Genomic DNA, 21,687 nt, shown 5'->3' on the forward strand with positions numbered 1-21,687 from the left:
TGGATGTTTTGGAATATACAGTAATGGCAGATTGAGCCAAGCACCTCCTCTCTCCCAAACCCAAAGGGTTCTTGGGAAACTGAGTAGCATCTCGGTGATTTCAGGGGATTTTTATATTGAGCATTTTGTTATTTAACAAACAGAGGGTTCTGGTGTTTCTGGCCTAAGCTGAGAGCTAGGGATTCTTGAACAATGGTCATTTGGAATGAAATCACTCCTTCCCTTAAGGCGAAAGGTGTAAGGGATCTCTTTGGGAAGTGCGGCAGTATCTATCCCTATCTCCTATCTTAGTCTGGGCAAGTTGGATCAGTTACCTGTGTCTTGTGAGTAGGGTAGGATAGTAGGAGGTGGGACTAGATGAGAGCAGGGCTGGAAGAGTTGGTGTTCCCTTTAGTCCTTAAACTTGGGGAGCAGGGAGTCTGGCAGCAAACATGGCTACTCTGTGTAGATGGGCAATGGGGGGCCAGAGAAGGAAGGAATCCTCCTCTGAAGGGAGAGTATTCAGTGAAGTCAGAAAGAGATCCTTGGCTTTCAGATTCTGCAGTGGCAGCATGTGAGACTTTGCTCAGTCCTCCCAGTTTTAATTTCACATCCATTTCACCTGGCCTGAATTCTCTGCATTCCCCCTCCCCTATGTAGAGAATGATCACTGGGAGGGGGAGTCTTACCGAATGTCAGCCAGCTTCCTGGGTGTCGGGGAGGGGAGGGGAGGGGAGCCGGGTTTACCGGACTCTAAAGGGTTTCCTTAAATGTCAACAGTGAGGAGTCTTATGAGAAGCAAGGATGGATTTAGAAAGATGAACCACAAACAGCTCTTAAAAACTGGGAAGGCTTCTTCCCACCCCATCCCCTCGCCTTTCAAGGCTAATTTTGGGGGGAATCAGGTTTTTTATGGGGGTGGGGAAAAGAGTGGGAAATGTGAATGGGTTATGTGCTGATGTGTTCTAAGACTGCTTCTTCAGCTTTTGCCAGAGCAACCGAAGGAATGGGAGGGAGCTAATGAGTGTATAATAAGGGACCAGGCCAGGACAGCTCACAGCCATCAACTGGCGTAGGGGGAAGCCTGTGGCTAATTCTGTTGCAATGGGTGCTAAGACTTTAGAGGAAGGGGTGGGTAGATAGAAGGAGGGGTGCTGCACACCTACCCACCCAGGCCTAGGAGCCTCACCTAATGGAAGAAACCACAGAAGATTACAAGGACTCCTGGATTGAATCCTCACCACCCTCCTCTGTGCTGCAGATACTACAGCTGGGAGGAAGGGGAGATGAGCCAGTTTAAAGGGGAGTTGCTACATCAATGTAGCATTGACCCAAATTCCTATATCTCCAGCCCCTACCCTTCCTTTTTTGTCCACCCTAACGTCTGAGGGTCATAGAGACCCCTTCACCAGCCCACAGCGGCTGTTTAGCTACTGATTATGCCCCTTGGCCTGGTGGCCAGAGGGGAAGTAGTCTCCCTGGCCCCCTATTCCCAACTCCCTCTTCCCACCATCCTACACAGGCCTTGGAGCTTTTATTTTCACCATCCTCTTCACCCTCTCACCCTCCCCCCCTTTTTTTTAATACACTTATTTTGCTATTGGGGGGTGGGAAGGGAGTAACAGATGGACAAGAAATTTTAAATGGTAGTTTTTATAAGATGTTATAAACTTGTATCTTTTTACCATTCAAAGTGCAGTGTATGTTCCTTTGTGACATATTTAGAATATTTAAATAAAATGGGGGTTTTCTACAGTGTCTGCCTTTCCTGGGGAAGGGTCCATTTCAGGTTGCTTTTATCACCACAAGTTGGAGTAGGAAAATTTGGCATCCTAACTTTTTTCTTTTTTTTTGATAAGGCAATTGGGGTTATGTGACTAGCCCAGAGTCACACAGCTAGTAAGTGTTATGTGTCTGAGGCCACATTTGAACTCTGGTCTGCCACACTCCAAGGCTGGTGCTGTATCCACTGGGCCACCTAGCTGTCCCCTCCCCACCTTTTTTTGCCTTATCATTGCCTCCCTTATGTGTGGATTTAAAGGTAATATCATTTGGTTCATGGTGCTGCCCTTTGCTATAGAGGAACAGTGGGGAAAAGCAGGGGATGGCAATAGGGTAGAGATGGTGGACCTGAGTAGGGGTAGAAGATCTCTAAGGAAGTGCTCTCCAAAGGCCCTGAGTGTAACAACCAGGTGGAAGAAATCTACACTTTGCAGAACCAGGCAAAAACAAAACACTTGTGCAGTTGGGCTATTAATCCTCTGGTGGCATCAACCACTGTAGCTTTAGCCTTGGGTACAACTCTGTTATGGGGTTAGGAAGAGTTCTGGCCCTTGTGGGGTGAAGGACAGTTTCTATCCTGCACTTTTTTTTAAGCAATAATTTGTTGGGTGGGAAATTGCCAAATGGATGTGGTGTTAGGGGGTTCTTTGACTAGGGTATCCCTCAGCCTTTCAGAGAAGGGCCCTTTTGCTATTGTGTGAAAGGGCAGAATCCAGCCTGTGAGTAGCTGCTTACTGTGGGCTTTCATCATTCTCCCGGAATCGAGGATTGATGGTGGTGGTAACGGCACTCCTATAGAGGGGGTTGTCATCCTAGGGGAAAATGAGAAGACAGCAGTGGGATGAGGGTGTCAGAAGTGGGTAAGGGAGGCTGATTCTGCCTTCATTCGTTTTCTCTAGTCATAAGATTCCCTTGAAACAGGCTTTACCTTCGATGCCAACAGAAGACAAATTGGAGTGGAGAGGGACAGGACCAGGACAAGGCAAAAGAAAAGTTACAAGATTAAGGAACTATGGGATAGGGAACGGAATGGAGCCAGCAAAAGGATGCTCTAGGTAAGCAGCTGGAGTTGAGAAATATGAAGCAGCAAGGTAGCAGGTAAGGTTGGCTGTGAAGGTGTCCTCAAGTGATACAAAGAAGAGGAGAGAGTCTGGGGGCAGAAATGTGAAAAGGGTGTGAGGGAGAGCAGGTGTGGCTCCTCACCAGGTTCCAGTTGAGTTGCTTCCTTTCCTTTTCAAAGCGACTGTACTCTCTCCGGTCATAGATTTCGACGGTGAGTCGATAGGCCAGGATGAGCACCAGCCCTACTACCACAATACCCCCTGTACAACCCAGCACAATGGCCTGGGTGCGATCTGATCCTCCTGAAAAGTGGAAGGATGGTTACTAAAGGAGGCCTAGAACCTTCCTAGGAGGACCCTGCCTCCCCAACCTGTGCCCATGGGTACCTCCTATACCCAGAAGCAGACCCTTAGCTCTGCCCACGGGACTAAACCCTGTTATGTAACACATCTGAGATTCACCACCCCTCCCCGAAAGGTCCCTCTGCCCCCCACCACAGCCTTCACCATGTCCCCAAGTCCCCCTACTTCTATCCCCACAGCAGTCCCACTGATACTCACTCTCTCGAGGTCTCACTCTCAGCACAACCCTGCCCTCAGCTTCATTCTCCACCAGAAAGAAAAGCAGCTGATTGTCTACAGTTCTCTCTTTGCACCAACCATCATCCAGCGGAGGCATCAGACTCACTGTTACATTGGCATGGGCACAGGCCAGACTACAGTTGCTGGCCAGTGGCCCTGTCTTGAAGGCACCACATTCAGCACAATCCCTGTCCCACCAATGCCAAGAATCATTCACTGATACTCCCCAATAACCCTTCCTCCCCAAACCCACCCATTCAATGCAATACACTTACTAAGTGCCTACTCTGCAAAAGGCACCTAATGCAATGCCTTGGGCATCCCCTTGTATTGCTTGGGTCCCAACTCCTTGGAGTTCCCGGTGTCCCCAAACCCTAGCACCCCCACTTCACCTGTGCTTCTCACATGGTGTCTTGCAGCCCGGGCACTGATCACACAGGGCACCATAGTAACCCTCCAGGCACTGGCACTGGTTACAGCGGCAAAAGCCATGTCCGTTACAGAACCCATCCGGGGTGATACACTTGCTCGTGTCCTTGCTGCATTCACAAGCTTGGCCTGTGTGGTTGGCATCACAATGACAGACTCCACAATGACATTGGCCAAAGCCTGCAATGAGACAGGAGAAAAGGAAAGGGGCAGAAATTGAGCCTTCTCTCTCCTCAGAGGCAAGTGCCCTGCTGTGGAGATCATCTGACTCCCCTGGGTATTCATCCTAACCCAGTGTCTGCACCCTCCTAGAGACAGTATTCACCTCCTTAAAGCCCTCCCAGGTACCTGCACAGAGGATGCCTTCATGCCTCTTACAGCTGGCGTTATCACACTCGCAGAGATCCCCTGAGCTCTGCCCGCTGCAGCTGCACCGTCCACATTGGCACTGACCCTTCCCGCTGCAAAGGGGCCCCGTGCCATTGGGCGCCCGGCATCCAGATTCCAAATCTGGCGATGACAGCTCTACCTCTGAACATTCACAGAGTCGGCCAACGCGACCAGGAGCACAGCTGTGAAGGGGGATGGGGCGACAGGGGAAGAGAAGTAGGGAGAAAAATATTTTATGAAGGGACTGCCCATCCTCTGTGCACCTTAACCCATACTGCTCTCCCTCAGCATCTTCCAGTCCCTGCTCTTCTTCCCTTCTGCTCCTCTCTGATCAAGGGAGATTTAAAGTAAAAGTGGGAGAGGGAGGGAACTGACCACATAGATCTGCCAGTCCAGGTGCCAGAGGCATAACATGGTAAGATTATCAGCAGTGTATCATGGAAAAGGTCTAGTAATAAAACCTATAGTCTCCGATTTCTACATAAGGTATGGATAATATTCAAAATGAATTAGATATTAGCATGATAAGGTAAATTCAATTCTATGGGTATCACTGAGCTTTGGTGATATGGAACTCAGAACTAGAAATATGGCTCTAGAAAAGTATATTTTATTCAACTGAAAAAATATATTAAAAGCAGCAGTAGAGTATTTACAAGATATACCCTTGTGAGTAAATCTACAAACTAGAGGGGAAATTTGATCAATGGAAAGATAGTGAGAAAGTTATGCAAGTAAACTACAGACCAACTGGCCAGAAGGAGGAAATAGATGAGGAGTTTGGGAAATGGGTCACAAGCCTGGCACAAAGGCATGAAAAAATAGTGATGGGAATCTTCTGGCTATCCAGAATCATCTGCTAGAGCTCTCTCTCTCTCTCTCTCTCTCTCTCTCTCTCTCTCTCTCTCTCTCTCTCTCTCTCTCTCTCTCTCTCTCTCTCTCTCTAACAAAAGAAGAGTAACTAATTAATTCTTGATTTGACTTAGTTATAACTTAACTCTTCAAAGGTGGAAGAAGTGACAAGGGGAATTGTTCTTTGTGGCCTGATTTTGATCAATAAGGAGGAACTGATTATTGAATTAGACATTATAAAAACCTTGGGAGGAGGTGACTATTACATCTTAAAATTTACGAAAGACAAGAAGAAGTAAGCTGGGCAAAGCCTGATGTCTGCTTTTGAGTTGTGGAAAACAGATTTCAAAAAGTCAAGATAAAAGATAGGTTGCATCTTAAGGCTTAAAATTCTAAAGGGTAAATAAGCTCCCAAGAACAAAATTCTGAATATTAGAAAAATGAAAAATTCCAATAAAGAAGAAAAGGAGACACTGTTTAAAGAGATTGATGTGGATGCATAGGAAAGGTACTCAGGGGCCAACTTAAGTTTTTAAAACATACATGTAGACAAAAATCTTACTGTAATCATTTATTATGATGTGAAAGTGACCTTGGGTTCTCAAGACTGCACAATTTGGCAGGTTTCATCAATCTAATCTAATTCAGAGATTCATTGCCAACAGGTTGGACCAGTAGATTATGAATTATTTGGCTATGGTCACCCACAAAATAGGTAAAAAAAAAATTTAGACTGGCTCGAAGTCCTGTGCAGCCCCTTCCCACAGTGAACTTGATTATTTCTTACCAATCAATCAACAAACATTTATTAAGTACCTACTATGTACCAGGTGCTGTACTAGGCAGGCCAGAAGGTCCTAAGAATCACATTGTTTTTTAGACCATCTATAAACATTACCTTAATTGTTGGCATTCTAAAAGTGCTATTTTGTCCAATGACCAGCAGTTGGAATGAAATAAGCATTTATTAAGTGCCTACTGTGTACCAGGCAAGTGCTTTTTACAAATACCATCTCACTTGATCCTCACAATAATCCTAGGAGGTAAATGCTATTATTTCCCCCATTTTTATAGCTGAGGAAACTGCAGTAAAATGCTTTGCCCAGGGTCCCAGAGCTAGTACGTGTCTGAGGTCTGATTTGAACTCAGATCTTCCTCCAGACCCAATACTCGATCCACTGCCCCACCTAACTAATGGTTTGATCCAATGACGTTCTCACTTTTCATAAATAAAACCAGAAGACAAAGGAATTTGCAGCTCGATGAAAGAATACCTCACCGATTCTTGTTGAAAAGGCAAATAAAGGAGTTACTAGAATTGGTTTTTTAGTGTGCTGAAGGAGAAGACGATGTCATAGGATTTTCAATTCTCTAACCTCTCAGGGACTATGATGAGTATGAACAAACAGACTGTCTAGAAGATAATTGCAAATTATATGCCAACATCTGCTGTAATAGATGAAGAATAAGAAAATTCTACAAAAACTCTGACAGCCTCCAAACTAAGTCAATACCACGTTGATATTTGGTGATTCAGTGCAAAGGCGGACAGCAGGGGATGATGGCAAAAAGCACGGCAGAAATTATGGTTTGGGATTTAGTCATAAAAAAGACCAAAGGCTTGTAGATGATTTAGAAACCCCAGACCTACATATCATGAACAATTTATTCAAGAAGAGAATGAGGAAGGGCAGCTAAGTGGCACAGTGGACAAAGCTCCAGCCTTGGAGTCAGGAGGACTTGAGTTCAAATCCAGCCTCAGACACTTGACACTTATTAGCTGTGTGACCCTGGGCAAGTCACTTAACCCTGATTGCCTAGCCAAAAAAAAAAAAAAGAGAGAGAGAAAGAATGGGGAGGTGCATGACTGACTATTGAAATATCAAAATTAGTTGTTTGATGAAAACAAATGCCAAAAACAACACCAAATTAGAGGAGAGAATTATGATAAATCATTCCAAGCAATTACAGCAGCTTCCAACCCGGTCTATTTAAAAACAAATGATTAAGGGCAGCTAGGTGGATAGAGCACTGGCCCTGAAGTCAGGAGGACCTAAGTTCAAATCCAGCCTCAGACAAACACTTAACACTTACTAGCTGTGTGGACCCTGGGCAAGTCACTTAACCCCAATTGCCTAAAAGCAAAAAACAAACAAACAAACAAAACACACAACAAAAACCAACTATTAGAGAAGTTTAATAGTCACAGTCAGTGAGCCTGCCCAAAGTGCCAGAAAGTCAACTCCTTCAGCTAACACTGCATCAACTTATCAAGTGAAGAAAAATGTGTTGCCAAAGTAACAGTGTTTTAGGGTACATTTGCAAAAACATTATAGAAGATCATGGGAGATTCTGAACAGCCTATTAATTCATGAAACAGGAAAAAAAAAAGAGGGCAAACCTCCAGAAAGCTTGGCATGAAACCCAACTATGCCAAACCAGCGAAGAGCATTTATAAGTAAAACAAGAAGTAGGACAACAAATAGATGCAAAACAGAACAGATTTCCTGATTTTTCTATAGTTATCTGTCCTCATAGTGGAACCACCGCATTTGAACTCGTAATACCCTAGCGCTTGTGCTGTATAAGAAGAAATGGGATAGCACTAAGGAAGACGATGTCGAGAAAAGCCCTTACTTCTGTGTGCAGGAGACAACACAATAATGAAAGGGCTCAGGGATCCATTTTCAAAATACTTCTAAGAGGGGGAGATCAAAAAATAAAATAAAATAAATTTCTGATAATATTATTACCCCCCAAAAGAGCAACCAAAAAGGCATTAGCCACTATTGACCCACATACCTATTTCCAGATGTCTAATGTCTATGAGGAAGGGAGAGACCAAGGGAGGGTTCACAAAATAGATAGCACCTGACTTGAACCTTAAAGAAAGACAAATGTTCTGAGGAAAGAAGAGAAACCAGGAATAGTTTATGCAAACGCCCAAAGTATTGTGTTCTAGGAAAGAGCTGAGTGTCCAGTTTAGAGGGCTGGAAGGACAAGTGGGAGCCAGATTACGGAAGATCTCAAATGGCTGATGAGCTAAGGAGGTTATTTTATCCTAGAAACAATAGGAGAAGGGGGCAGCTAGGTGGCGCAATGCATAGAGTACCAGCCCTGGAGTCAGGAGGACCTGAGTTCAAATCCAGCCTCAGACACTTAACACTTACTAGCTGTGTGACCTTGGGCAAGTCACTTAACTCCATTGCCTAAAAAAGAGAAAAAAGAAAAGAAGCAATAGGAGAGCTGCTAAAAGCTTTTGAGTAGGAAGATGGCCCAGGTCTAACTTGGGACCTGGGAAGATTTCCAAGCAGCTGTACGGAAGAGGAGCCTGAGAGAGATATGGAAGACTAGAGGCCGAGAGAATGAGGTGATTATTCTGGTTGTTCAGGTAAGAAATGAAGAGGGCCTGGACTTGGGAAGTTACTACCTGAGTGAGTGAATTCAAGAGATCTTGCAGAAATAAAATTGTACAAAAGTCAACAAGATTTAGCATTGAAGGGTGAAAGAGAGGGAAGGGGAAAGGAAAAGGGAAGGGAATAAACATTTACATATAGCACCTACTAGGTGCCAGGCACTTGCTAAATACTCTTTACAAATGCTATCACACTTAATCCTCATACAAGCCTGGGGGTTAAGTGTTATTATTAAACCTATTTAGTAGTTGGGGAAACTGAGGCAGGCAAAGGTGAAGTGGCTTGCTCAGGACCACATAGCTAGGAAATGCTAAGGTCAGGGACGGCTAGGTGGCGCAGTGGATAGAGCACCGGCCCTGAAGTCAGGAGGACCTGAGTTCAAATCCAGCCTCAGACACTTCACACTTACTAGCTGTGTGGCCCTGGGCAAGTCACTTAACCCCAACTGCCTCACCAAAAAAAAAAAAAAGAAAGAAAGTATATTACAGCCCAGTGTAGGCTCTGGCCTAGCAACCCAACAATAGGCTTTGGGGGTGACTAAATTAGGGGCAGCCGTGGAGGTTTCCAGACTGTTGAGCCCACAAATGGTAAAGGGGGAGGGGTCAGACAGCTGGTAAGAAAGAGACGACAGGGGTCCCTTTGTTGACACCAGGAGCAGGACTCTGTTGCACTGCCCTGGGTCACAGTTCCTGGATCTCAGTCCCAGGGTAAGGAGGAGCACTAGCGTATAGTCACAGGGGAGCTGAAACCCTAGTCACAGTTCCAAGGCAGAAAAGAGTGCTCCGGGTTGCTCACAGAGCAGAACACAGGCAGCAAGAGTGGTTAATATACTCACATACCAAGCTACCTTATACCTTCTATGCTTATATGCTTAAACCTTATAAGGTAGTATGATACCTTAGAAAAACCGAAAACTTATAGGTCCCCAGAATTATCTCTGAAAACAGCTGCACAAAAAAAACTGAAGCTTGCAACAGTGCCTCCTCCATTCCAGAAGCAGAGCCCCACTTTAGCATAGAGTTAAAAGTCAAGTAATAGGACAGAAAAATAACCAAACAGCAGAAAAAGATCCTGACTAGAGAAAAGTTACCATGGCGACAGGGAAGATCAAAACACAAACTCAGAAGAAGACAACAAAGTCAAAACTGCTACATCCAAAGCTTCAAAGAAAAACATGAATTGGTCTCAGGCCATGAAAGCACTCAAAAAAGATTTTAAAAATCAAGACAGGTAGAGGAAAAATTGGGAAGAGAAATGAGAGCAATAGAAGAAAATCATGGGGAAAAAGTCAACAGCTTGGTAAAGGAGGCACAAAAAAATACTGAAGAAAATAATGTCTTAAAAAAAACAGAATAGGCCAAATGGTAAAAGAGGTACAAAAGTCCAATGAAGAGAAGAATGCCATGAAAAGAGAATTGGCCAAATGGGAAAAAGATATAAAAAAAAAAAAGAATCAATGAAGAAAAGAACTAAGGGGCAGCTAGGTGGCATAGTAGATAGAGCTCTGGCCTTAGAGTCAGGAGGACCTGAGTTCAAATCCTGCCTCAGACACTTGACACTTACTAGCTGTGTAACCCTGGGCAAGTCACTTCACCCCATTGCCTCACTCCCCCCCAAATAAAAAACTTAAAAAAAGAGAAAGAAACAATAAAACAAAATCAAAAGAATGAAAAAAAAAAAGAAGAAAATGTGAAATATCTCATTGGAAAAAACAACTGACCTGGAAAATAGGTCCAGGAGAAATAATTTCAGAATTAACCTGAAAACTATGATCAAAAAAAAAGAGCTTAGACATCATCTTTCAAGAAATTATCAAGGAAAATTCCCTGATATTCTAGAACCAGAGAGTAAAATAGAAATTAAAAGAATCCACCAATCACTTCCTGAAAGACATCTCAAAATGAAAACTTCCAGGAACATTATAACCAAATTCTGTGTTTTCTTTCACAACATGACTGACATGAAAGTATGATTTGCATGACTGCACATGTATAACCTATATCAAATTGCTTGCCTTCGCCTTCTCAATGAGAGAGGGAGGGAAGGAAGAGAATTTAGAACTCAAAATTTAAAAAAACAAAACAAAACAAATGTTAAAGGGCAGCTAGGTGGCACAATGGATAGAGCTCCAGCCTTGGAGTCAGGAGGACCTGAGTTCAAATCTGACCTCAGACACCTGACACTTACTAGCTGTGTGACCCTGGGCAAGTCACTTAACCCCAAATGCCTCACCTAAAAAAAAAATAGTTAAAAATTGTTTGTACATGTAATTGGGGAAAAATAAAATACTTTAAAAATGTTTACAGATGACAGGAAGCTCGAATGAATAGCTAATAGGTTAGAAGATAAGAGTCAGGCTCCAAAAAATATGTTAACAGGCTAGAACAGACTTATTCTATTAAGATAGAATACAACAGGTATTAATGTAAAGTCCTGCATTTGGGATCAAAAAATCAATTGCACAAATATAGGACAAAGGAGACAGGGCTAGACAATATGAAAAACATGAAAAATATTCATCAAGATATTCATCAAGAGCATGATGAGGCCACCAAAAAAGCTAATAAAATCCTAGGCTGCATCAAAAAAAAAGAACAGAACAGGCTAGGTTTACTCTTCCCTGGTTAGACCATATCTGGCATATTTACCTAGCCCTTGAAGCTTACAGATGAGAAAATAGAGGTTCAAGGAAGTTAAGCAACTTGCACTGCTAGGAAGTCTTAGAGCTGAAACTCATACCCTGATTCCAAATCTAGGACTCTCTACCCAATACCATACTGGCCTCAACATGGCCACCATCTTTTGGGAAGGGCTTCCATAAACTGGAGAACAACCAGATTGTCAAGGGGGCTACAGCCCACAGAAGGACTGATTAAAGGAACCAGGGACGATCAGCCTAGAGAGGAGAAGATTTAAGGGGCACGTGATCAATACTTGACAGCAGATGCCAGAGTTAGGAGCAACAGATACACATGACAGAAAGAACGATTTGGGCTCAAATTAAAACTCAAGAACTTTATAATAATTCAAGGGGGCAGCTAGATGGCGCAGCGGATAAAGCTCTGGTCTTGAAGTCAGGAGGACCTGAGTTCTAATGTGACCTCAGACACTTGACACTCACTAGCTGTGTGACCCTGGGCAAGTCACTTATCCCTGACTGCCTCACCAAGAAAAAAAAAAGTATAATAATTCAAGAGCTACTCCCAAAATAGTATAGGATGTCTTAGGAAGTAGTGAATCCTCCATCATTGGTCAGGGATGCTATAGGGTGGATGGATTCCAGTACAGACTGAACTAGGCCATGTTCGAGTTCTCTTACAATTCTGAGATTCTCTGATTCTCTTCTGTGCCCTCCTGCTTCTCCCCAGCCTCGGCCTCTACTTCCCACCCCTCAGGGTTTCTCCACTTTCTCCCCTTCTCCCCTCAGTGTTTCCTCAGGCCCAACCCCTTTGCTCTCCATACTCCCCAGCCCCTTCCCTTCATGGTTTTATTCCCCAACCCCTACTAAAAAGGAATAATGGTGAACTAAGACCCTGGTCATGTCTCAGAATATGTGAAGGATCTAGAAGTGGGGCATGGAAGGTCAGGCTGAGAATATCAAGGGATAGAATTTAGAGTAAGCCATGGGCTATCTGTGAGAAAGGAGGTCCTGAATGAGTGTGGGAGAAAAGTCTGGGTAGGGATGGCTTGCTGTAAGGGAGCACCAGAGGGGAGGAGGAACCCCTCACCTGCAGACTCCACACTGGAGGTCACCTTGGCCGTGGCTGCAGTGGGGGGCTCGTAACTGTACGTCACTGCAGTTACAGTCACACAAGGTATGCAGCTCCATGCTCAGCTCCTCAGAAAATCCAAGAGCCCGGAGTTTCAGGAGATGGGGCCCAGGTAGGCAGCTGGTAGCACGGATCTTTACCCAGAAATTCACCTGGGGGGAGGAGACAGGGTCAGCACATACAAGATACACACTCATAACCCAGAAAATTCAGTGGGAGGGGAAAGCATGGGGGTCAGGGTGTACACACACACACACACACACACACACACACACACACACAGATACCCACACTCTCACTCTAGGGGTTTAGGAATTCAATAATGACCCCCATTGCAAGGTCCCGGGTCCCTCTTGCTCCTTCTTCTCTGCCCTCCGTTTCTGATAACACTCCTTTATCCCTTCCCACATGGTTCTATTTCCCATCCCTGCTCCCATCTCACCGTCTGGTTAATTCGGACGTGGCTGCACTGGCCTTTGTCTCCTGGGTCTTCCCTGATCTCAGAATCACCACAGTGGGACTCATAGGAAATGTGGATCCCAGCAGGAGGTGGCGAGTGCTCCAGAGTCACAGTGGAAGACAGGCTCTGGAGTGCGGGGACAGTGTTTGAGAATCACAAGGTGGGGATGAATCTCTCCCTCCTCTTCCAACCTGGTCCCCGCACAAAATTCCCACTAGTCCAACAGCCAGTTCCTGGCCTCCTTACCCGTCCTGTGGACCCCCTTTTTATTGGACACAAGAAAATAAGAATTTAAGGAGCAGCTAGGTGGCGCAATAGATAGAACACCGGCCTTGGAGTCAGAAGGACCTGAGTTCAAATATGACCTCAAACACATAACACTTACTAGCTGTGTGACTCTGGGCAAGTCACATAACCCCGACTGCCTTACCAAAAAAAGAGAAAAAAAAAGAAAGTAAGAATTTACTAAAGTCTCATACTGGGCCCTCTCAGTTCTACAAAACAAGAGAATTTCAAGACAATGTTCCTACCCTCAAGGAACTGAGAAATAGGACAGTATAAGTCAAAAATCAGTGGTTTATCACGACGGAAAATGCTATCCACATCCAGAGAAAAAACTATGGAGTCTGAATGCAGCTAGGAACATACTATTTGCCCTCCTTTTCCTTTGTTGTTTTGTTTTATTGCTTCATTCTTGTGGTTACTCCCATTAATTCTAATTGTTCTTTACATCATGACTAATGGGAAAATATGCTTAATATGAATGTATAAGTAGAGCCTGTATCAGATTGCATGCTGTCTTGGCAGGGAGGGGAGAAGGAGGGGGAGAATATTTAAAACTCAAAAATCTTATGGAAGTGAATGTTGAAAACCAAAAATAAATAAATTATGGGAAAAAAAAAAGGAAAGGAAAGGGAAAAAAACAAACAAACAAACAGTGGTCTAGGAATCAGGAGACCTGCATTCCACTCCCAGCTCATTTGTGAGCTTGGACAAATCACTACCCCTGGACCCCAGGTTCCCCATCTGCAAAATGAGGAGGATGGGGTGGAAATCAGGGGGTTTCTACCACAGCCTATCTGCTGCCTGTTTTTGTACCACCCACAAGCTAAGAATAATTTTTATATTTTTTAATGGTTTTTTTTCTATTTAAACATGTCAAGACCATTCTTAGCTCAAGGAGCACCAAAAGAAGCTATGGGTTGGTCCTAAGGTGGTAGTTTGCTGACCCCTGAACAAGAAGGGGATCTCAAAAAGGTCCCTTCTGGCTCTGACATCCTATGAGTCTAATAGGGGACAGAAGCACCACATAATAGAAATACTAAAAGATATAAGCAAATTAAATTGGATCTGCCCTATTGGACTGTAAGTTGTTAGAGATTAAGGACCATATCTTATTTTTCTATGTATATCCAAGTATGTTGTGTATTATAAAGATGAAGGAATAAATGAAGAAATGAAGTGAGTGATTATGGTTCAAATATGGTTCACTTCAGAGCTAATTGCTAAGGTATATGAATTTAAGAAAAGATTTCTTCCTCTTCATTTTGGCCACCCCCACCAAGCAGCCCAGTCCTTCCTCAAGACCTTTGAATGGTCCCCTTCTCCACCCCCAACCCCACCCCCATTCATCAACTTTGCCCACTCGGTCCCTGTGCTCTTCTCCCCTCCCCCCACCTGGTTCCAGTCTTACATTATATGCATCCATGATGAGCTGCACAACATTACTGGAGTCCTCACTCAGCTCCCCGACGGCTGACTTGGGGATCAGCTTACTCAGCTCCTAAGGAATCACAGGGATCATTAGAGAGGTTCCAAGGGGGAGGAAAAAGGGATCAAGCTGGCAGACGCTGAGAAGAGTGGAAGGCTGGAGATGTAGGGGAAGTCAAGAGGATTGGGGAGATTGAAGGATCTGGTGTCCAAAAAAGGGTCACCTGGTAGACGGGCAATGCGGTACTAGTGACAGCAAAGATGGGCTGGATGTTGGCAGCAGATAGAACATGGGCTACTTGACCCACAGAAGGGTAGTCCTGAGAAACAGAAAGGATAGAATAATTATTTTACATATCTATCTATCTGTGTCTAATGGTAGCCATAGGGAGGAGGGAGGGAAGAGGAAAGGGAAAAAAATTTATATAACTTTATTATATATTTAAAAGGAAAAGCAAGTTGCACATAATAGATTTGCAGTTTTGTGTGCAATCATCTTTTTTATTATACTATGTTATGGAAATGCTTGTTTTATTCTCCATAAATTAAAAATAAATAAATAAATACATGTAATGTGCTTTCCAAAACTTAAAAAAAAAAAAAAGAAAGAAACAGAGAGGTCATTTCCATAAACCCTCTGACTCTGGTATCCTGGACCCCTTCGGCAGTGTCTGGTGAAACCTATGAATCCCTTCTCAAAAAAAAAATGTTTTTAAATGTATAAGATAAAATACATAGAAGGGCAGCTAGGTGCCATAGTGAATAGAGCACCGGCCCTGGAGTCTGGACGACTGAGTTCAAATCTGGCCTCAGACACATAACATTCACTAGCTGTGTGACAGTGGGCAGGTCACTTAACCCCAATTGCCTCACCAAAATAATAATAATAATAATAATAAAATAAAATACATAGGACTTTACGGGAAACTAGCTCTATTGAAATACAGTGATCAAAAAAAAATTTTTTTTAATTCAAGGACCCCAGATCTTTTTAAATTCAAGGACCCTCTCCTCTAAGGGCTGTCCTGTGGCTAGGTAGCTCCAGGAGGCAGAGAGGCAGGGAATGGGACCTGGCTGAAAGAAAGGGAGCTGCTATAGTTGGTAAAGGAGGTAGGGCTTAAGGCTCTCACAAAATCTCGGCTTCGGCTATAGAAACCATTAGCATCCAGGTGGCAGTGTCCATCACTGGGCATGAAGATGCCACCCAACTTTCCATCCCCTGCCGTGTGGAATGTGTCATCTGATGTAAACACCAGCAGCCGGGACACATTTCTCCAGCCAATCTGCTCCTAGGGTACAAGAGTGATACTGAGGTGAGGGGGAAATAAATATATCAGTGTCTCGATATCTCCTACCACCACAGCCACCTCGCTGGCAGCTAGTGGCAACATTTTAGACTCTCAGAGATCAATCTGTCCAAGGCTCTGCCTTTGGGTTTTTCTTTTTCCCTCCAAACCCTCTCATGAAATTCTTTATCCATGAAATTCTCTGCTATTCCTATGCCTTTGTCCCCAACTCCCCATTCCCCTAGCTTCTCTGGGTTTAGTGCTCCCTCCTTTGTCTTTCAGATCCTACCCCCCCCAAGCCCTAGCTTCCAGATCCCCCCACCCCTCAATCCCCAGCCTATCCCTCTTTGTCCCTCTCCCAACACACACACACACACACACACACACACACACACACACACACACACACACCTGGCAGAGGGCAGCTTGCAAGATGGCATCAAAACCCCCTTCAGGTGAGTCTAGGTTGCCCGACACACTCTGTTGCTCAACCTTATGCTCAAAGGCTGAGGCATTATCAGTGAGGGGCAGCACGTGTCTAAAACTAAAGGGTGGCTGGCATTTTTCTAGCCGCGTGGGACATGGATGTTGAAGCTTGGAGGGCAACGTGTTCACAAAGGGCAACACCGTCTTGTCCACAAAGGAACCAAAGCCTGGAATAGTGAGAAGAAAAGGATGTCTAGGAAAGAGGACCAAGGGACAGCCCGGGCAAGTTGCACTTTTGGGAGCAGGGGACTCAGACATGCCATAATGGTATGTGAGGCAAATTTTAGTTGATACACTCAGAACCACAAAATCTCAATACTGAAAAGAGCTTGTCAGAGACGGTCAATTTGTACTTGAACAGGAATACCCAGACAAGCTATTGTCTAACTCCTACTTTTTTCTGGGGGGGGGGGGCAATCAGGGTTAAATGACTTGCCCAGGGTCACACAGCTGGTAAGTATCTATGGCTGCATTTGAACTCAGAGCCTTCTGACTCCAGGGTTGGTACTCTATCCACTGCATCACCTAGCTGCCAGGAAAAGAAGTCTACTTATCTCCTGAAGCAAGCCACTCCACTTTTGGACAATTGTAATTGTTAAGAACTCTCCCCCTTAAATCAGGCATAAAACTGTCCTTAAACCATCCATCCAGAACAAATCTCTTCCACTTTCAGCCCTTCACATACTTGAATAGAGTGGATACATGCTGGGAGTATCAAACATTAGGAAATAGAAAGAATTAAAAGTCTGTAGGGTAGGCTTTGGGGTGGAAAGAATAAAATGGGTAACTGGAGGTTCCCAAAGGGGTGGGGAGTGATTAGAAGGTTGTAAAAGCTAGAAATTCATGAAAGTTGAGGAATAAACAGGGTTTAGGAAAGGAGGAAAAAATGAATGGGGAAATAGGTCTAGGTGGAAGAAGGCAGCCAGGGAAAGGGAGTTTGGGGATGGAGGTTGTTTAAAGGAGAGCAAAGGGACTAGGCATTTGAATGTGGAGCTCAGGTTAAGGCTGAGGGGAAAGGTAGGGGTGAATCTTGTACAAAGCTACTTGCAAGTCCCGAGCCCACCTTGCTGGTGACCTGGGATGTTCGGGGAGAGAGCCCAGACCTTTACAACTATGGGGTCCAGGTATAGACAACCTCTGGTGTATGTGAAGGGGAGGGTCTTCGAAGATAGTAGCCTGAGGGGGTTGGAGACCGGTCCAGGTGTGTCTCTGGAGGCTGTCCTGGCTTAGGGCGTAGACTGGGGTGCGGAGAGATTGTGCAGGGGTGTACTGAACTCACCAATACGCACCGAGCGGGTGACACCCCTGAGCTGGACCAGGAGCGCGTGTCCCAGCTGGCGCACTCGCTCCAGGTCGTCTTTCATGGAGTAGCTCAGGTCCATGAGGTAGTACAGGTCCACCGGATAGCCCTCGACTCGACGGAAGCGGACCCGGAGCCGTTGTGTCTCGCCTGTGGGTGGGGTCACAGCCGGACGGGGGACTGTCATCATCCCTTCCAAGTGCCCAACTCCACAGCGTTCAGGATCCCTTCTCCCGCCTCCCCCAGCCTCCAGCCCATTCCATCCCTCCTTCCAACCCCCAGGCTCACCCGGCCGCAGCTTAACCCGAAGCTTCTGCGGGGCCAGCTGCGTGGCGCCGTCGCCCTGTGCTCCCTGGCTGAGGGGCTCATCTTGTAGTACCTCCTGCTGTCCTCGGGGTTCCTCCAACTCCTCGGAGGGGCAGCCCCGGGGCCAGCAGCTCCTCTCGCCGGGCGCACCGCCTCCCCTCCGCCTCCCCCACGGCGGTGAAGTTCTGCGGGCCGGGAGGAGGCTTGTCAGGGATCCACATGCTTCCCACACTGACTCCGCTCCGACCCGGCATCCCCGCCATCCCTCTTTCTCGGTAAATCCTTAGCCGCACTCTCTCCCTGACCTGACTTCGAAGCTTCCTCCCCGCCGCTCCTCAATGCAAGCCCTGGCCTCCCCTCCCCATCCTATGGCCCCTTCCCAACCACCGCCCGGGGTCCAGGCCCTCAAACTTCTTGTAGAGAGCGTAGAGTGACAAGCAAGAAGGCAAGACGGGCCCCCACCGCCCCCACAGCACCCAACACACGCGCGCGGGCGCGCGCGCGCACACACACACACACACACACACACACACACACACACACAGAGTCAGTTGCCCCATACATATCCAATCACAGTCCAAAATGCCCCCTCACCAGTTGCTTGCACCAGGCACAACTGTGGTGGGAAAGGATGCATTCCCTACAGGAGGAGACTGATTGGCAGGACCCAGAAGGTGACAGATCAGTATCTTCTTCCCCCAGGGTCTCATCTGCAGATAGGTCCCTGGCATCTGGCTCCCTCTGGCCACTGCCCAAGGCCAGTAGGAGCCCTAGGGATATTGCAAAAGCTCCAGCTCTCATAGCCTACAATGGAAAGCAGGCGAAAGGACTGAAGGTGCTCAGCGGGTCAACTTATTCCCCATCAGTCTTCAAGCTTAGCGTGTGGTCTCCCGTCCAAACCCCACCCCATCTCCTTATCTCCACACCCCTGAGTTTCACTTCCCCCTATAGACTCAGTAGTTCTCTAAGATTTGGAGGGGGGAGGGGGTCCGAGACACAGGGAGAAGACAGATCCTGAGAGAGAGAGGAAGCAGGACCTGAACTCAAGACAATAAAGGCAGAAGAGATTAGTTTTCTACTTTCAGATAAGCGAAAGAATTGAAAGTCAGATCTGTATTCAAGGAGGGAGTGTGGTATGATGGAAAGGGCATTAGATCCAGAGTCCAAAAATCTGGGTTCACAGCCAGCTAGGCTGTGAGAAATTGTGCAAATTATTGGCTTCTGTGGACCCCACTTGCCTCATTGCAAATCAATTGATAAGTCGAACATTTATTAAGCACCCATTGTGTGCAGAGCCCCAAGGAACCATAAAATCACCTATTTCCAAACCAACCTACTTACTGTCTAGTAGAAAATGAGAGGATAAGGTTAGATGATCTGAAAGATCTCTTTCCAGCTGTGACATTCAGTGATTCGAGGGATAGTCAAAGACATTTGGGTATTGGGATTGAAGAAGAGAAGGATAGTGGAAAGGGAAGGGAAGGCAGATAGGTGGGACTGAAAAGAACAGTACATGGAGGAAGCAGTTAGGTAGCCCAGTGAATAAAGCACCGGCCCTGAAGTCAAGAGGACCTGAGTTCAAGTCCAGACTCAAATACTTGACACTTATCTAGCTGTGTGACTCTAGGCAAGTCACTTAACCCCAATTGCATAAAAAATATTTTTATAATTAAAAAAAAGAATGGCATATGGAAGAAACAAAGAGAAAAGAACACTCCTGAGGACTGAATATAACATGAGAATCCAGGTTAGACTTTCTAAAGATCTTGGGTGGGAGAAGGAAAGGGTTAGAGTTAGTAGGAAGATATTCCCTCCTACCCTAGAAGAGGCCTCAGGGGTTATCTGACCTGAATGTAAGATTGTAGCTGATATAGTTTCTGGAGGGCCAGGTGAACTTTTCTTGCTGTACAAATGCAGACAAGGTATCTGTGCACACTTCTTCCAAGGGTAATTGCAGGCTCAGAGCTAAGTGAGCCCTGGAGTATGGGGAAGCCGACAAAGAGAGGCAGGGAGATAGAGTTGTTCCCCTTTTTCTCTCCATTCCCCCCCTCCAACCTCTAGATTCAGGCAATGTACTGTACCACCCCCCCCTTTACTAGGCCCTTCTGGGGGGCCTAGTGCATAGCTTCAGTCTAACCTCAATTCTATGTGGTTAATGTATGTGTTTGTGGGGGGAGAAATGATAGCATCTTTCCTGGCTCTGACTCATTTCCTACAAAGCTCAGGGCCTCCACCCTTCTAGAACCCCTAACCTTGGGGGACAAACTCAAAAACAGTGTGTAATCCTCATCCATGCCCTTACTCTTATCCCAGTTTGGAGGAGTCATGGTCTTTCCACTTAGCTTTGTCCCCCAATTCCTCTTCCACTCAACTCTGCCCCTCGTCTCTTTTTCCCTCAACTCCTTCCTTTTACTCCGTCACCTTTCCCCATTTTTACTGTTTTTCTCTCTCTGTAACAATGGTCTCACCCCCCACCAACCCTCCCTCTTCCTTTCCCCCTTCTACTGCTCCCTCCTCTTTGTCCTTCCCCACAATCCTAACCCCCATCATCAAAGTCCAAGTTATGTCTAATCGGCTCCATCCAGTTCTCTCTTTACTATTTCCTCTCTCTTCCATTTCCACCACCATTTGGGTGTCCCTCAGTCTTCTTTTCTTTCTCCTCTAATCTCTTCTCATTTCTCTGATTTCCGCTGGTCCTAACTCCAGGACCTTAAATCATATTCTCCCTAAAGTACACAGTCCTCTTGTTATTTCCTTCTTTCCCACACTGGTAGGAAAACAAAGCCTAGAACATAGATGCCCTTTGTCCAAGTTACCTTCCTGCCTTAGTACTGACCCCTCTGTCCACAATCATAGGGACTCAGTACCTTTGAGGGACACTAGGAGAGGATGGAAACAATGCCTAGTGGTCACCCAAGTCTGTTTACCCTCTTTTCCCTAGAGAATGTGTGCTCATTTGGGAGTCCAAGATGGGAGAGTTAAACAGATATTAGGAAGAAGAGGTGCTAAGTTGAGACCCAAGGAGGAAGGACAATTGCAATTAACTTTGGGATGCTAAAGAAGTCCCTCCTTTTTTTTTTAATTTTTGTGAGGCAATTGGGGTTGTGACTTGCCTCAGGTCACACAGAAGTCCCTCCCTTCTTTATCTCTTTTCTCTCCCCCCTGTCATCTTCCCCTCACCCCCCAGTCCCCTGCCTAGAAAAATAAAATCAGAAAGGTAAGTGCGCATGGAGTTATGAGAAAGCTTAAGCTTCCCCCTCAGGAGCAAGATAGCCATCTTAAAACCTAGGCAAGATTCAGGAATCCAGAGTTCCCTTCCCTCACTCCTTCCTGGCTGTGGGACTCAGAAGTCCTCATGGGGAGCAGTCTGTGGGGCCTAGGGGTCCAGCCTCACTGGTTCAGAAACTTTCCCTTTCCCTTAGGAGGTGTGGAGGACAGAGTCTGAACTTGGAGGGAGCTACAGGTAAAGGGATTGGGTTGTCCAGTACTCACAGGTGCAGAGTGCTTTCTCTTGCAGTATCTGCCTTTGTGCTATTTGCATCTGCCTAGGGGCGGACTGGGGAGGAAGTGACACACCCAGAGTTGGAGGGGGAACTTGGGGGGGGGGGAATGTGTGCGTGTGTGCAGGGTAGGGGGAAGGGAGGGTGACTAGAAGATAGCAGAGAGAGGGAGGATGAGTGGAGGAGGGGCAGCAGAAAGACGGGAAGGCCAAGGAGAAATTGGGTGATAATGTTGGTTGGGAGTCATTGTGGAGAGAGGGTAGGGAGGGATAGAGGTATGGTGGATGGAGAAACCTAGGCTAAAATTGGAAAAGACAGAACGGGAAGATGACGAAGATGGGAGGTGGAAACTGAAGAGGGCTGTAGGCACCAGAGATC

The 21,687-nt window shown here is 45.8% G+C and overlaps 1 protein-coding gene across 1 annotated transcript; it reads right to left on the reverse strand.

Annotated features, from left to right (window-relative positions):
• Positions 1 to 1,616: 1,616 nt before the first annotated feature.
• On the reverse strand, positions 1,617 to 17,993 carry ITGB7 (integrin subunit beta 7). Its single transcript, XM_020966221.2, has 13 exons — positions 17,792 to 17,993; positions 17,483 to 17,653; positions 16,129 to 16,370; positions 15,562 to 15,720; positions 14,656 to 14,751; positions 14,415 to 14,504; positions 12,704 to 12,847; positions 12,220 to 12,413; positions 4,182 to 4,405; positions 3,797 to 4,013; positions 3,384 to 3,592; positions 2,965 to 3,125; positions 1,617 to 2,573 (listed from the first exon to the last, which is right to left on the reverse strand). Exons 2-13 carry the CDS (start codon positions 17,583 to 17,585, stop codon positions 2,493 to 2,495), a joined length of 1,920 nt encoding a protein of 639 aa, XP_020821880.2. The 5' UTR covers positions 17,586 to 17,653; positions 17,792 to 17,993; the 3' UTR covers positions 1,617 to 2,492.
• Positions 17,994 to 21,687: the final 3,694 nt, after the last annotated feature.

The sequence above is a fragment of the Phascolarctos cinereus genome, unplaced genomic scaffold (genome assembly GCF_003287225.1).
Source record: "Phascolarctos cinereus isolate Bilbo 61053 unplaced genomic scaffold, phaCin_HiC Scaffold_1;HRSCAF=81, whole genome shotgun sequence".
NCBI classification, from domain to species: Eukaryota; Metazoa; Chordata; class Mammalia; order Diprotodontia; family Phascolarctidae; genus Phascolarctos; species Phascolarctos cinereus.

Coding starts and splice junctions, on each gene's coding strand:
- ITGB7 (XM_020966221.2), bottom strand. CDS start 17,585: ATGGACCTGAGCTACTCCATGAAAGACGACCTGGAGCGAGTGCGCCAG. Junction 16,371..17,482: donor CACCCGCTCGGTGCGTATTG/GTGAGTTCAGTA, acceptor TCACTATTCCAG/GCTTTGGTTCCTTTGTGGAC. Junction 15,721..16,128: donor TGCAAGCTGCCCTCTGCCAG/GTGTGTGTGTGT, acceptor CTTGTACCCTAG/GAGCAGATTGGCTGGAGAAA.